Here is a 15,622-nt window from a genome sequence, read left to right as displayed (position 1 = left end):
CAAAGTAGAAAGAAATAAGAGGTGACTCAAGACTATAGCTGTCCTATTATTTGCTGTGCATGTGCATATGTCCTACCTGTAGTGTACCAATGCTGGGCACTTGGACACTGGGAAGGAGCATGAAGGAAATCCTCTTAACCAGGTAATCTCTCCACCCATCTGCTGCTACTGTCTTCCACCAACATGCCATTCCCTCCACTGGCCTTTATCGCCAGTGCAAATAAAAGGTAAGAAGCATCCGCTAAGAGAACAATGCAATGCATGGGAGTGCAATGCTAGATAAAAGAGGCACACATCTTTTCTTTTCTTTTCCCTTCAGGCCATGCTGCTGTCTCCTCAGGCTGAAAGGAACTGGGAGAGTGTTTGTTCAGTGCTCGAAGATGTGTTGGAGAGCCAGTCACACAGGCAGTTATTTGCTTTAGAGCTTGGTTCTGGAACTGGCCAGCATATCATACGGTTTGCTCAGAAGATGCCCTTTGTCATTTGGCAGCCATCAGACATCAAAGAGGATTCTCTAGAGAGGTTTGTGCCTTTCAGAAAGTGCTTGCCATGTTGACGTGTCAGTATAGTTATGTGTGACAGAAAGATTTACGAACATATTCCAGTTAAATCAATGATCTATTTAAACAAGTGATTTGTTGAAGTCTATGGATTTGACATTAAATCTAAAATGAAGCTCGTACACACCTTGTTGGCAGTATCAAGGCATATATTGCTGCAACCCAAGCAAAGACGGTGCTACCACCTGTTCACCTGGATGCCAGTGATCCGTGGGAGAAATGGGCAGGACTGAGTCACAACTCCTGTGACGTTATTATTTCCATTAATTTACTGCAATACAGCTCCTTCAGAACAGCCCAGGTAGGCCTGGTTGCTTATAAATCAACTGAAGAGCTTGAGATATATCCCCACAGTATTTTATTTACTTATCATTTTCTCAGGGAGTGTTCAGTGGAGCAGGACAGATCCTCAAACAAAACGGCCTTTTGATAACATATGGGGTATGTAATGATAGTTAATTACACTACAAATAAACCTGAACCTACTAACTGATGTCAAATTAAAACATTTCACAGGTGTATGCTGTTAATGGCATCATCACACCAAGTTGTAATGAAAAGCTGGATGAGGAGCTACGAAAAATGTGAGTAGCAGCTATTTGGTAATATGTGTATGTGGTTGGCTGTTAGGATAAGATATGGACCATGTTTGGTTCTGCTGCATACAGGAATCCAGACTGGGGTCTTCCAGATATCGACGTGCTCAGACAGCTGGCCTATGGGAACGGGATGCGTATGGAGCGGATAGTAAGTCATGTATCTCGGCTTAGAGGCGATTCCACCTCCCAGCAGCATGTCTTTTACACTTGTAATGTTTCCTTCTTTTAGATTGAGATGGAAGAATACTACAAATGCCTCATCTTCAGAAAACTCTAAAGAAGCCAAAATACCAAAAGGACATTAAATTATTAGTTCACATCAGTTATGAGTGTAAGTCTATAGTCTTTATATTTGTAAGACAATTCTGCAATCTGATAATGGATATAGTTGAATAAAAGCTTTAAAAAAAAACAAAAAACCCTCCTCTGTGTGTGGTTACAAAATACAAGTCGAGGCACGTGGACAGTAAGAACCAGATATTTATTAAATATAATTTTAAAATTACTTCAAAGTCAGATCAGTATGTTGGAATAAAGAAGTTCACAGATGCCAACTGAAGAGTTACAGAAACCACTGATTGGGTGTGTGATACATACATGCAGCACATCATGTTTGCTCTGCAAGCTTTTCTTCACTTCTGGATACTCAAGCAGACTTTTGAAAGAGTGCCCACATGTACTCCCGATGCAGGCATCTGTATATGTGAAAATTACAACTAATAGAATGTAGGCTGGGACTCCTGGAGGAAACTTGCACTTTATTACAGGTTAAATTCATATGCTTCAATTTTGTGATGGCACTTGATGTTCGGCAACACCAGTCGCTTTAACAGAAGGGATGCAAGATGCTATTAGAACTGCTGGACTGCTTTTAGTATGAATATTTTTTTGTTACTAATTGTGGATTTTTAATGATTTAGTTAATTAAGTATAATTGATGAAGACAAAACAACCACCCAGCTAATTTTCTAAACAGTTTCCCGTAACGTGCTAATCCCTGCATCGTCTCTGAAACTATATTAACACACAGTTGAAGCAGCACACAACAAATAAATGCCCCCCCCCCCCATTAAAAAAAGAAGACTCTAATTTGTAATTATGAGAAGGGATGATATGAAAACTACTGCCTATGCATTAGTGAGATTTTTTCCCAGGTGACTGACTGTGCTGTCACTCTTCAGACATACCAACAGCATCTTAAACAGTGAATACAGATGTTTCTCAGTCACTTCTTAAACTGTTAAAACACGTTGAAATAATTTGCTTCCATTCCAGAAAAGAACTGAAATTTCAACATGCAAATTTGGATTTAGAAAAATGTGAGACAAAGGATGGTTGCATCTTCTTCTCTCGCTCTCTCTTTTTTTTTTTTTTTTTTAATCTCCTAAATGGTCATATTTTCTGTAACTTTAATACCACTGACTATTTCTGCTCTTCAGTTATTCATTTAATAAGGAGATACTACATACATATCAGCTGGAAAGGAGGAGGAAGAGGGTGAAGGTTCTTGGTTATGGCGCTTCCCATTGCAGCTTCACCCCTCCTGATTTTTATACTTCAGCGGGGGAGAGGCAAGGAGAGCAACAGTTCTGCAACATCATCACAATATTTCACGTTGCCACAAAAATCACAGCGAGGTGGAAAGTGGGAATTATGTGTGTGTTTCCAGAGGGTATCCTCAGAGTCCAGAGAGGGAAGAAAGAGACCAAACAGGGAGAGGAGCTGTAGTGTGTTAGACCCAGCAGCGTGAGGCCCTTCAGTCGAAGGAGATGAGCTGTGCCTCTGCGCTGCCCGGCACGGCTTGAGGTGCCTGCTGCTGCGGCTGCTGCGGCTGTTGCTGCTGCTGCGGGGGGCCACCAGGGGGAGCAACCTAGCAGCATGAATGCACAAGTAAAAATAGGAAGATTAGCCAGGACTGACATTTAAATAACCTAAATAAAAATACCAAAGATAAAAATAAAGAAAGTTTTCATGCGTTAACTGTGAATGACAGTTGAACCAATTAACTTTTAGTCTGTCAGAAGCTTCAAATACATAAATATACAACTGACCTGCTGATACATGGGCTGCTGGCCTGGCATGTACTGCTGTTGGGGGGGCATATTGGGGTCCTGTCCCGGCAATGCTGAAATCATGTTCTGCATATTGTATGGCTGGTAACCCATATAACCCATACCGTTAGTGGGGGGTGCCTGGGACATGGGGGGCATACTCTGCGCCTGAGAGGCCACATTCTGCACAAAACACAGAGAACAGTGAGATGCATTCATCTTTAAACGTTTTTGTGGCATTTCATGTATTAATCAGAAAATTTAAGTGGAGCTTTGTCAGACCTGGTAACCCTGCGTAGGTGTGGGCTGATAGGTGGAGTAGGGTGGACTAGTTGTGGGTGGAGCCTGACCAGGCGGAGGAGCGGGCTGCCCATTAGTTCCTGGAGGTGGGTACATGTATGCATTAACCATATTGGGATCTGAAAGAAAGGGGGGGAGGAAACACAAAACATTGTAGTGAACGATTAAGATTTTAGATCATATCGCTAATTGTAACACCAGATGACCAAAGTTGGTAGATTTCTTGTCTTTTCAGCTGATCCTTTTTCTTGTGAACCTCCTCACCTGTGGTAGGACCAGGCATAGCCTGGTACTGTGCTGGTGCAGTCTGCCCTGGCTGATTCATATAGATGTTGTGCATAGGTGAACCCTCCACAGAACCAGCGGGGCTGAAAGTGCCTGGGTAGCTGGGCGGAGCACCGGGTTGGTATACCACCCCTCCCGCGACATTGGGGGGCAAAGACTGCATCTACATAACAGCAAATAAAGACAGCATTAAAATTTCACCAAAAGATTACAATGAACTTAAAAAAGTTCAAAAACATAAAAAGTCTCCTGCTGAAATCTAAAAAAATGTTTCATTAGCTGAAATTTATTCTTTAGGTTCATACATTTCTGCTATTATTGAGACATTTGGTTTCTGCAATATCAAGTGAATTTACTGACTAGATTATCCTTGGGTTGAGTTCAGTCTGAGGCCAGATGGAGTATAAAATGTGTACCTGGGCATAGGGAAGAGAGAAAGCAGGCATCTGGGCCCTCATCTGGATGGTGTGCTTCTGCTGCTCCAAACGCATCTGCCTCTCTTTCTCCTGCTCCTGGAGGCGCTGAATGGCCAACTGTCTTTGCATCTCCAGGTACTCCTGCGGTCCAAAGAAATACCTGTGAGCATGGTAATGGCCTATTATATCTGAACTCTCATTGAACAGATTCAGTTCAGTACCTGTTTCTTCTGCCTCATGATCTCCAGTTTTTGTGCCAGCTGGATCTGCCTCTGTCTTTCCGCTTCCTCTGCAGCGCGACGCAGTTTCTCTCTGTGTTCGTCCCGGAGTGCGTTGAGAGCGGCCCGAGCATCACGAACCTGAGCTAGCTTGTCCTGCAGCCCTTCATAATACACTGACAAGACACAGATCATCACAGTTCAGAGCCTGGACACGTGGAGAGAGAAATCTATAAACATGGACACAATTACACAAGGCCAACGCTTACATCGCTTCTCATCTAGCTGGTTGAGGATGTCCAAAAGCTGTGGGTGCATGTTGTTGATGGACTGGAAGAGTGAGAGCACGGCGCTGTCGTTAGTGATGCTTCGCCCACGCATGTGGTTGCTCTTCATGCGGTTCAGGAAGGTGGTGACAGCATTCTGCAGAGCCTTCAGAAACTGCTCATGGTTCTCCTCTGATTCGCCATTCTGGTACTGCTGCTGAAAGAGGGGATGAACAGGGCAAACCATGAGCAGGGGCTCATTTGTGTTTAGCTTGATTTTGGTTTTTTAGAGCTCACAACTTCAGCATACCTCCACTATGTTGACAGGCTGGACAGGGACGTGACTTTCCACGGGCTGACTGATTGCCGGAAGTGGCTCAGCCAATGTCACAGGGGCAGGGGCTGAGGGGGTGGGACTCTTGCGAGCCTCTTCCTGTTTTTTCTCCCAATATGTTCTGTTCAGGTAACGGGCCAGCTGGAATGATGTCATATTTCCTTATTAGCTTTAAAAGCACGGTGTAGCATTTCCATTAATCAGCAATACTGCTAACATTTGAGAAGAGCAATATACCACATGTACCTCAGGATCTACATCTTCAGCTGATGGAGCAGAGGAGTTCTGCAATGTGTTTCATAATAGTCAAAAAAGAATGCATTTTAAAATTTGCTTAACAATAATAAAAATCTTTCAAACATGCTTTTAAAATCATGAAAACATTTTTTGTAGAGTATAAGTGATTTTGCTGGAAACAGCCTTACCACAGGGGAAGTGTAGAGGGTACTGACTGGGGGAGCTGAGGAAGTCACTGGGGTGGGATCGGTTTTGGGATACATCGAGTACGAGTTCTTATGTCTCTGCAATTGAGCATTCAGCTGTGTGTCAGCTTTTATTCTATATACTAGCTGAAAACAAACACATCCATACCCAAAAATGAGCATTTCAGCTTAGCAACCCACCATTCGCTCCTTCTCCTCAGCCTCACTTTGAGAAAGAGCTATGGCCAGCTGCAGCTCCTCCTCCTCCTGCAGGGCAGCCTCATCTCTCTTGGGGGGCATCTGGTGAGAAAGAAGAGCAGGAGAAATATATAGCAGGAGAGTCCAACAGCGAAAGCTTGGCTGCAACTGGATCATCTAAATTACAACAAATCTACAATAGAATAGCTGAAAAAGAAAACACTAAAGGTTTCATAATGACCACAAATAAAGCCCAGACATTCAGCTTGATTGAAATGCTGTAGAATTACATTAAGAGAGCTCTGCCTGCAAATCTCAGTGAACCAAAGCAACACTGTAGGAAAGATTGGGACAAATTTCCTCCACAGCAATATGGGAATTAAAGTCAGCTAGAAAACACTGATTTCAAGTGATTGCTGGTAAAGGTGGTTCTTTAAGCTAATGAATGATGGGATGTACATGACTATTTATTTCCAGTGTGACAATTTTAGCAACTTTTTCCAAAAAGGCTAGAAAGCTGTCTAAAATGTAAAAAAACAACAACAATATAATAACTCGAAAATCATTTAAGTCCTATATTTAACAGGTAACAAAACAAAAACAAAAAAATCTAGAAAGACAGTGATTGATATAAAGAGTTTCAAATTATTACCTGTGACTGCTGGGACAGTGGGCTGGTCAGGTACTCAGGTGGCAGTTCAGCAGAGCCTGAGGAAGGGGCTTTTCCTTCAGCTTTCCTAAGTGGAGGAGAGAGGGAGGGGTGGCTGCTAAGGAAGAGGGATCAGGGAGGACAAATAACCTTGTAAATCAGAGTTTCAAGCATGCTGCTTGAAACAACAGTAGCACTCCAAAGAGAGAACAATACAACAAAACATCATGGGAAACACTTTCAAGTTACTCCCATTTGGATTTCGGATCTCCATCCAAACACACACACTGACAAACAATGCTTCCAAGTATGGTACACACCTTTGTTTTTAGTTTGTCGTTCTTATTCACTAAAGTTCTGTTATTTTTGTGTTTAAGTATTTTTCCCCAGTTAACATACAGAAAGCTGCTACATTAGAGAAACAGTAAACAACAACCCTTATCATCAATACATCTGGCTCATCAGCTCTTTGTTCTGTGTATAAATAACAGGAAACAGTGAAGACGCATATCACGATTTCTTGAAGTCGAAGCTGAAATGTCCTAATGTCTGATTTATTACTTCTAGTTGATTACGTCGATTAAGCATCACGAGGCGGAGGGTGGGTGGTTCCCTATTTTTTTTTTTTTTTTTACTGGGAGCTGACAACCCTATTAGTTAGGTTGTTTAATATTTCTGCTAAGTACTCTTTAAAATACCAGAATAGGGAGGATCGTGTAGGTTCAGGTTTATTAGATTGATCAGTATTGCTGAACTATGAAATATTTTGGGTGCAGTGTATTTTTTGCATACAGGTATAACAGAATAGCTTTAGTGTTTTGTTTTTTTAAAACGTGAGTATGAACTTATACAAAATGCAGCAAGATATAAAAAAAAACAACAACCTGTTTTATTGATTGAAAAATACACTATATCGGATTCATACCGGTATCGGCAGATATCCAAATTTATGATATCAGTATCGGACATAAAAAAAAGTGGCATCGTGCCATCTCTAATTACTTCAACATTATTTATTGTTGTATGTGCGATGATGTTCATACAAATTTTGTCCAGATTGCGCCCCCCCCCCAAATTGTGGAAGAGATAGTGAAAATACAGATATATATACACACACATACATATACTATCATCATTATAATAATATTATCATCATCATCAGAATGTCTGTTTTCTGCTGCAGGAAAAACGGCCTCAAACCACAACTGTTGATATGCTCACTTTGCTTTGTTGCAGCCGCCACATGCTCTTTTAAAGGATCCCACACACATACTCACTCATTCACTAGCTCACGTATGTGTACACACATACACATTAGCGCTACCTCAATCAAGAAATATAATACTGTCAGAACTTGTTTTATTGCTACTAATTTAAGAAAGTTTTATAATAAGGAAATAACATTTTAATTTATAAGGCATAAATTAAAATGTTATTTACAACATAAAACAAGGCGTTTTATGTTGTTTGCATAACTTATTTTATAATACAGTATTATTTATTATTTTCTTTTGCACTTAAACATTTTTCTTAAGGAATGCTGTCCAATTCCTGTGTGATGTGGGATTCTAGGTGTTCTTTGCTGCTTTCAATCAGTGAAAGGTATGGAGTGCAGGCATATTCTTCAACTACTGTCTTGCAAAGCCTTCCCTGAAAAAGACGTCATTTGGCTAGGAGCGTATGTTGTTCTAAAAAACGTTCAGTGCCGATAATGCCTTTCCAGATGTGCAGGCTGCCAGGTCCCCAGTACCATCAAGAATGCAACTGACCACTGATAGCAAACCACCTCCTCTTCAGTCCAGAGGATATAATATTCATGTTTTCCAAAAAGAATTTCAAATTTCAATTCATCTGACAACAGAACACTTTTCCACTTTGCTTCAGTCCATTTTAAAAGCCAGCGCTTTTCTTACTTTCTTCTGATGCCAAAAGAAGGAAACTGAACTGCTTTCTGAGCTGTTCATTCTGATAGACATCAGTTAAAAACGTATTAAACAAGCTCTTGTTGACACTGTTTATTAATCATCTCCATTTTATTTTGAGCCTGGTTTTGTATTGCTATTAACTGTATTTTAATTTTCTATCATATTTCATTATAATTATTCTGTTTGCACAGCACTTTGTGACAACATGTCTTGTGAAAAGCCTTATAAACTTTACTTACTTACTAGACAGGCTCACAAACATAGTCTACATGTTTTCACAATCCATGTATTTCTTTTCTTTTTAGAAAAAAAACTTAACTACTCATGTTGCAGCATACTAAGTACTTCCTGATTTTAGCTTGACACGTCCAGCTAAAATCTTTCTGCATTGTCCTGTGAATTACCAGCTGCGAGTGAGACAATTTAACGACTGCTTGGAGCAGTTGACTACACAGCATGTTTCACCCAGTGTTACCAGCAGTCTTTCAGTATCAGCTGCCAAACATGTGCAAACATGCCTCAGAACACGTTACACAGTCGCAGACACCATTTGCATACGTTTACATAGTTTATTTTTAAAACCGGCATTATCTTCATATATCTACATACCATTTTTTCATTAGAAGTCTTTCCGTGTTTTTCTTTAATGGTATTTGTTCCAACTTCTCAAAACACACTCTCACTCATTAGTACATTTTCATCACTACCCTTAATCAACTTAACGTGCTGCACATCCTTTCCAGCTTTATCTTTTTGTCTAGGTAGTCGATAAAAATTATTTTCTCGTTCCTTAGCGCCCAGCCTCACATACAGCTCACTCTAAGCCTTTTCCACCTCTGCTGTACCCCTAACATCCTAGTACTCTTGTCTACTTTACTCATCTCCCCTACTATCCCACTTTTCTTTTGCTTCCCTCCTCCTTTGAATATTTTCCTGCACTTCCTCATTCCACCACACATCTATTTGCCCTCTTTCCTCTCTCCATAACACATTCTCTGCATTTTACCTCAGCACCACAGCTGCACATATTTAACCTATCATTTTTTACAAGTCATATCACAGCTACATATCATTTTTACCTTGAATAAAATCAATCACGTGTTCATTGTGTTTAATCTGTTGCACCCTAGATAATTGTGAGACATAAACACTTGTACTATCCAGGGCCACCATGTTACACACAGCCTGTTCTTCACACTAATTCTAACATTTTAATCACCACATCTGTGGACTCACTTGTTAAGCAGCTCGAAGCAGGGCTCGCACACACGCACTTCCTTCTCGATCCCAAACTTTGGAATAGTGGAGTACTTAGACGAACACTTGCCGCAGAAAATCTGACCACAGGCTCGACAGTGGTGCTGGGAAAGCACAGGACACAAAATGAGGTTGATTTCCACACATGCGCCGTGAGAAGGTACCGCATACACGCAGACACACACTCACACACTCACAGCATCAAATGAATGAAGGAAACCATAAAACCTCCAAGTGGCCTAGTTACAAGCAGGCCCGGCCTACCTTTCTTGTCATAACGCCAAACTGGACTCTGCACCGGTGGCACTCCTCAGCGTCAACCCAGTCAGGGGCCTAGATAAACAAAGCAGACATCACATTACTCAACTACTTCTCAATGTAAGGGGCACATGCCACAAAAACATAACTCTCTTCACACATCAGTAAAACAAGAAACACAAAATATCTTACTCTCTCAGCAGCAAACATGGCGTCACTCTCCTTGAACTCGGGGAAAACGTGACCTGCAGACAAACAAAAGCAGAAAATCTTTTTACAACAGCTACAAAAAAAAAAAAAAATCACAAAGAGGCAATAACTTCTAGCTGCTGATGTACCTTTTGACAATGAAATTTGAATCAATAAAATCAGTTTTTTATCATTACAAATCATCTGAACTGGTATCACCCAGTTTTAAGTGGCCTGTTAGAAAACATTTTCTGGGTCAGTAAGCTTTCAGAGATCCTTTGGTTTCATTTCAGATGTGAGCACTCGGCTCGTTCAAGCTTACCTTCCACTTTCATGATCTGATAGGTGTCTTGAACCACTTTATATTTGGGTTCATTGCGGAAGGCGTGAGCCCAGGCCTGGATCAGGTAAAGGATCTTGTTTCTGACATTTGGTTCCGTCTGTTTCTGGAAGTCAAGGAATTTACACACAATTAAAGCAAAAAGGTCTACTTTCCCTGTTTCTGAATTCTACTGTCAAATAACACACTGAATTCATCAACACTGTGAGGTGGGAAGTCCCTTGTTTTCATCTGAAAGAAAAAAAAAAAAAAAGACTCCTGTCACAAGGCAATGACATCACCAGGAAGTTGAAACCAGCATGAGGTATACAGCCTGTGTCACATGATACAGTTAGGATCCAATCAAATATTGCTAGCTCATGCTGTAATCCAGTCAGCTGAAAGAGTGAGCAGTCATAGGAGAGGGGGAAAGCTTATGAAGCCTCCAGCCAAAATATATAATTGAAGCACTGTAAAGACGCTAAACCTGTTTTTTTAAAAAGTTCATTTAGTATCAACTACTTTAATATCAGACCACTGTGTGGCTGCTCACTTTAACATCACTCTAACATGTACACCTTTGGGAATCTGGAGCCTGTGTTTGAATAAAGGTTTGAATAAAGACTAAAACTCTTCATTGATTAAGCCAAAGCAACCACTCCGCCTGACCTCTGCCAACAAATTAAGCTTCACAGTAAGAAGACAACACAGGCCATCTCTGAATGGCATTGAAAAGAGTGTGGTGGGAACTGAGCAGACAGGGAGTAGATAAAATGAATGTCACCTTAAGTAGCTCCTTCAGTTCCTCCATGGTTTGCTTACTCGCCACCTCATCGTGCACCGTCTGGCCACAGTTCTTCACCACTGACTCCAAGACCTGAAGGGTGAGGCTGCATTATTCTCAACAACCCAACGCAAAAGATGCCAAGTCTACTATTGCCCACAGTTAGGTGACAAAGCAAGAGAACACACCAACCAAAGCAAAAATCAAACTATGTTTACAGGCAACAGAGATTTTGTATTTTTGATTGTATACTTTCCACACGTCTTACCTCAAGTGCATAAATCGCCACGTGTGGATTTTTGTCATTCAGCTTCTTTTTAATGGCCCCAATGGCATATTTAGCTCTGCAAGGACAAAAAACACAGATATCGCTTAATGCAGAATCATTGGCATAAATTCAATAAGCAAACTCTCAAGTATGTTTATTTCAAAAACATTGAAGACAATAGTCGAAGCTGTATTAAATCTTCAGCTGCTGGAGGATGTGACTGTAGAGGGGAAGAAGACAGAATCACTCACTGTGTGTCTCCCTGTCGAATGAGATCACAGATCTGCAGGATGGATTCCCAGTCAGTCTCCAGAAGCAGTTGACTGGTGGCTTTATCTGCATGAGTACAGAAAGCTTTAACATGCATGTCTGTCAAATGGCATCTACAACAGCAGCTCCACAAAACTGCACCGGCAGTTACACATGAACAAACGCTTCTTCCACATGCTTTAATCTTTATAGAAACATCTGTACTCCTGCTATTAACGTAGGACTCCAGATCGATCTTTGTATGATATCAAACTATTACCACACAAAAGGTTTGAGGTGTCAAACCTTAATGATATAATAGAGATCTACTTATTTATTATATCATCATCAGCAGGGATAACTAAAAATATTTTATTGCTACAGATGCTTCCGTGAGTTCAGCTGTCAGAAAGAAAATAGCCTTGCATATGATTCAGGTGTGCCAAAGCGCTGCAGTCCTGGGTCTGACATTTGTTATGCCCTGCGGAACTGTGGGGAAAACAGGAAAGCACTGATAGCACGAAGTGATAATCCTGTTTGGCATATGATTGCGATGCATTTAGTAGATGAAACCTGGTCTTGATTTGCATTTCTAAATACAAGTGGAACCTAATCCAACTTTCAGCACAACAAACGACCTGTTTGCAAATCATAAAATAAAAAAAACTGCCCCAATTTTTAGGAACCAAATATCATCTTATTACATGTCAAACTGAAGGATGTGTGCTGTGAATTCAGCAATCACCCACACATAATGGTGGTTTAATTGAGTTAAATATATTTAAAAAGATTAAATGTTTTAAATACACATGACATCTGCTATAAAACTGCGAATCTGATCATAGGTTTAGAGGTGTGCATTACTCAGTTCAGACTTTTTTTTATTTTTTTATCTGCTTCTATACTTTGAACGTCAGGTAAAATTTATGCTTCAACAACAACAATGATTCTGACTACAGGCAGGGGGTAAACAACTGCAGAGGTGGTGCAGGTGTAGTATCTCTGCATCAAGTTCAAGAAAAAAAAAGGAGATGAGTGTGCTTTTTAGAAGGGACAAAGACTAGCTTCCGCCCCTGCAAATCAGTAGAACAACTGTGGAAGTGGTCACCAGCTTTAGTGTACATCTCACTGAAAACCCTATCTGGTGTCACAACATTTCCGTCCTGGTTAAGACACCAACACCAACGCTTCCACTTTTTCAGGAGGTTGCAGTACGAGGAACTTGTTAGCTCAGTCTTAAACCTATTCTGCAGATTTGTGGGGAAAGAGTGTCCTGAGGACGGCAGAGAAAACGCCTCTGCTGAGGACCTCCCCATCACTACAGACATTTACGCCAGCAGATACAGGAAAAGGGCCTCCTCTATCTTGAAAGACCCCACTCACCAAGCACATGCAGTGTTTGTTCCCCTCCCCTCAGGCAGGAGGCCACAGAGTATCAAGAGCAGAACCACCATGCTTTTAGACTGCTTCTGTGTCTACTTCTCCTAGCCAATCGTAACAAAGACACCAATTGTGCATTTGCAATATCCTCCATACCCTTAAAAAATGATTATTCATTCTCTATGACACTGTAAATATGTTTTCTCTTCCTTGTTTCTGTATATTGTTCTCTTGTGTGTTCTCATTGTTGCTGGCGTTAAACAGGGACCTGAGTGCTAAATTTAGTTTCAACTCATGTGAATACACACGTTTGAAATGGAATAAAAACCCTTGAATCCTTGAGAAAAACAAGTTGGGACTGCAACGATAAGTTCGGCAGGAATTATATTTAATGGATTCAAATTCTGAAACCATTTCCATCACTGGTAAGAAGAATCAAACACACGATTTATAACCTATTTGATGGTTTTAATACAAACACTTTGATATTTAGGCCTCAAATATCAAATTATTACTGGTTACATTGGCAGAGTAGGCAAAACTCTCCAGCTGAACTAAAGAGACCTAAAATGTCTGAAAATTGTTTAATAGTAATCAATATGCACAGCTGCGTATTCATTTGACACTTCACAAAATAATTTGACATTTACTGGGTGTATACATTTTTCATCCAGGTTCGCTAGTTAACCTGCTCATCTTTGTAGCCCAAGAAACTTGTTGTTGCATAACTGGAAATTCACTTGGGACTCGTTTTAAACCAAGGTAACTGTTGAAACATGCTATGACAGAGACGCCTTGTTTTCTATGATTAGTCATGGAGTAAAAGCAACTATTAGCCATCTGACGTTAGCGTAGGTCTATACGTGGATCACAAAGTATCCCAGTCGCTAATTATAGACATGTGTCAGCGAACTAATCAACCTGTTGTGGTCTTTAAAAAAAAAAAAACTCAGGACAACAGAGCGCCTCACGAATACCAGCGTTGTGTTTGTCTGCCTGGTTTCCTTGGATATGGGGTAGTTAATGTGTGAAGTAACAGCTAATCGTATATTACCGTGTATGAAACGCACAGGAACACAACAACAGCTTTGGTTAGCTTAACTAAAAGCAAGGCGATAACACTGGACCAGACTTTGAGTTAAAACTGTTCGCTTCAGCTAACTTCTTAGCATTTCTTGGCCTTCGAACAATAGCAGCGAATTTGTTAGCAGGCTAGGAAAAAAAAGCTAGCTGGCCTGGGAGCCACAGCCCGATCGACTGTCAAAACAATACGCTGGAAAACATCGCACTCTGCCTTATAGTTGCTTATTTTACTCTCAACTTACGCATGTGCTGTTAACTTACCGAGAAGCCTTTCAAATGTGCCTCCACCTTTTCCCATGTTAAAGTCAGAGTCTCAGAGTGGCTGTCGAGATGACTTATTTAATTAGCGGATCCCGATACTTTCACAACGGAGGTTAGCTGTTAGCCACGGAGCACAGCTGTACAGCAGGTACAGCCTCCTCTGACTTCCCACTTCCGTCGCAGAAACAGCGACACGCATGAAATGTCTCCCTCTCGCGGCGAGTATGCGCAATTACGGGTGCATTTTATTATTATTTTTAATTTATTGAATTTATTGATTGATTGATTGATTGATTTATTGTTAAGCGAAACCTTGACATGATGATTGCCGCTTTAGAAATCTAAATAAAAATATGCATTATCAGCAAGTCATTGATGAGATGTGTGGTAGGAGTGACAGATTGGTTTAAGGTGAGGGTGGAATTACAGTAGAGACTGGTTCTGAGGCAATACTGACAGGGCAGCTCATGTTGAGCAGTTTATAGACAAGGCTGACATGATTTAGACACGTGCAGAGGACCGATAGTGGCTATATAAGACAAAGGATACTGAATATGGAGATGCTAGGCAGAGGGAAAAGAGAAGATTCTTCGCTAAAGAAAGCAGCCAAAAGAACAAGAAGAACTAGAAAGTGCATTTTCTGAAGAAACTGCAGTGTGAATGCTTGAATCTGAATGTATGCACTGAAATGAATTAATTGCTGAATTTTGAGTTAAAAATGTTGAATGATAAAAAAAAAACAACCCCGAATTTAACGTGAAAACAAAAGTGCTGAACTGCTAAAAGCTGAAGGTTACACAGAAGAAGAAGTTGGAAAAAAGCTGAAAATGTTTTAATTGTAAATTAGAAAAATCTAAGAAATGAGAAAAGAAACTTTAGAGTCAGAAAACACCTGAATGAATATTAAAAGTTCATATTCTTTGAATCACTGAATGACTAAAATGTGAGCCCTCCACTTGGATCCACACAGTTTTAAAGGTTTACATCTCTGAGCTTTTGAAAGACACGGTGTTGGAAAGAGAAGAACGATGGATACGTTTTGAGGGTAAAATGATGGCTGTAGAGCAAACACTGTGGACACAGCAGCAGTTGAAAGAGAAGTGTTTAAGATGAATCTTGGCAGAGTGAGAGAGAGCTCGTTAAGCAGGCAGGTGTGAGCCTGGTTGCTATAGTGACTGCACCCAATGGCTCCATACACAGACACAGACATGCGCCTCACTTTTGCTGCTTAAAATGAACAGAAAAGTCAGCCCCAAACAAATCGCTCCCAAATGAAAAGTACAAGTCGTATTGACGAAATTCTTTCACCGTGAGCGACAGCAATGTCTAGTCTACTGAATTCTCAGTTTTC

The 15,622-nt window shown here is 40.6% G+C and overlaps 2 protein-coding genes across 7 annotated transcripts; one reads left to right on the top strand and one right to left on the bottom strand.

Moving 5' to 3' along the window:
- Window positions 1-78: 78 nt before the first annotated feature.
- Window positions 79-1,593, top strand: zgc:103625 (methyltransferase-like 26 B). The gene is made up of 7 exons (XM_004559514.3): window positions 79-227; window positions 320-522; window positions 699-861; window positions 942-1,001; window positions 1,077-1,144; window positions 1,229-1,307; window positions 1,389-1,593. The coding sequence occupies exons 2-7, from the start codon at window positions 323-325 to the stop codon at window positions 1,434-1,436; spliced, it is 618 nt and encodes a 205-aa protein (XP_004559571.3). The 5' UTR covers window positions 79-227; window positions 320-322; the 3' UTR covers window positions 1,437-1,593.
- Window positions 1,594-1,621: 28 nt separating this feature from the next.
- hgs (hepatocyte growth factor-regulated tyrosine kinase substrate) lies at window positions 1,622-14,450 on the bottom strand. 6 transcript variants are annotated; one of them, XM_076883256.1, is made up of 20 exons: window positions 14,272-14,450; window positions 11,550-11,634; window positions 11,299-11,374; window positions 11,031-11,123; window positions 10,250-10,373; window positions 9,931-9,983; window positions 9,745-9,813; window positions 9,460-9,584; window positions 6,302-6,416; window positions 5,653-5,751; window positions 5,455-5,550; window positions 5,276-5,314; window positions 5,006-5,170; window positions 4,699-4,909; window positions 4,433-4,605; window positions 4,212-4,352; window positions 3,775-3,958; window positions 3,493-3,629; window positions 3,211-3,393; window positions 1,622-3,029 (listed from the first exon to the last, which is right to left on the bottom strand). In XM_076883256.1, exons 1-20 carry the CDS (start codon window positions 14,306-14,308, stop codon window positions 2,916-2,918), a joined length of 2,319 nt encoding a protein of 772 aa, XP_076739371.1. In that variant the 5' UTR covers window positions 14,309-14,450; the 3' UTR covers window positions 1,622-2,915. The 6 variants fall into 6 exon arrangements, with proteins under 6 accessions (XP_076739371.1, XP_076739374.1, XP_076739369.1 ...); XM_076883259.1 differs by having other exon boundaries at window positions 6,302-6,386; XM_076883254.1 differs by having other exon boundaries at window positions 4,699-4,912; window positions 14,272-14,449.
- Window positions 14,451-15,622: the final 1,172 nt, after the last annotated feature.

Source organism: Maylandia zebra, linkage group LG4 (genome assembly GCF_041146795.1).
Source record: "Maylandia zebra isolate NMK-2024a linkage group LG4, Mzebra_GT3a, whole genome shotgun sequence".
NCBI lineage: Eukaryota > Metazoa > Chordata > Actinopteri > Cichliformes > Cichlidae > Maylandia > Maylandia zebra.
The sequence above is the reverse complement of the archived record's forward strand: the minus strand, read 5'-3'. Positions and strand labels throughout refer to the sequence as shown.

Bases quoted from the DNA above. Each gene is read 5' to 3' on its own strand.
- hgs (XM_076883254.1), bottom strand. From the start codon at position 14,308: ATGGGAAAAGGTGGAGGCACATTTGAAAGGCTTCTCG. The intron at 4,353-4,432 runs GTACTGAACTGA...TTTGGACCGCAG, and splicing joins TCATGAGGCAGAAGAAACAG to GAGTACCTGGAGATGCAAAG. The intron at 3,630-3,774 runs GTGAGGAGGTTC...CCTTTCTTTCAG, and splicing joins TATGCCTGGTCCTACCACAG to ATCCCAATATGGTTAATGCA.
- zgc:103625 (XM_004559514.3), top strand. From the start codon at position 323: ATGCTGCTGTCTCCTCAGGCTGAAAGGAACTGGGAGAGTGTTTGTTCA. The intron at 1,002-1,076 runs GTATGTAATGAT...AACATTTCACAG, and splicing joins GCCTTTTGATAACATATGGG to GTGTATGCTGTTAATGGCAT. The intron at 1,145-1,228 runs GTGAGTAGCAGC...TGCTGCATACAG, and splicing joins GATGAGGAGCTACGAAAAAT to GAATCCAGACTGGGGTCTTC.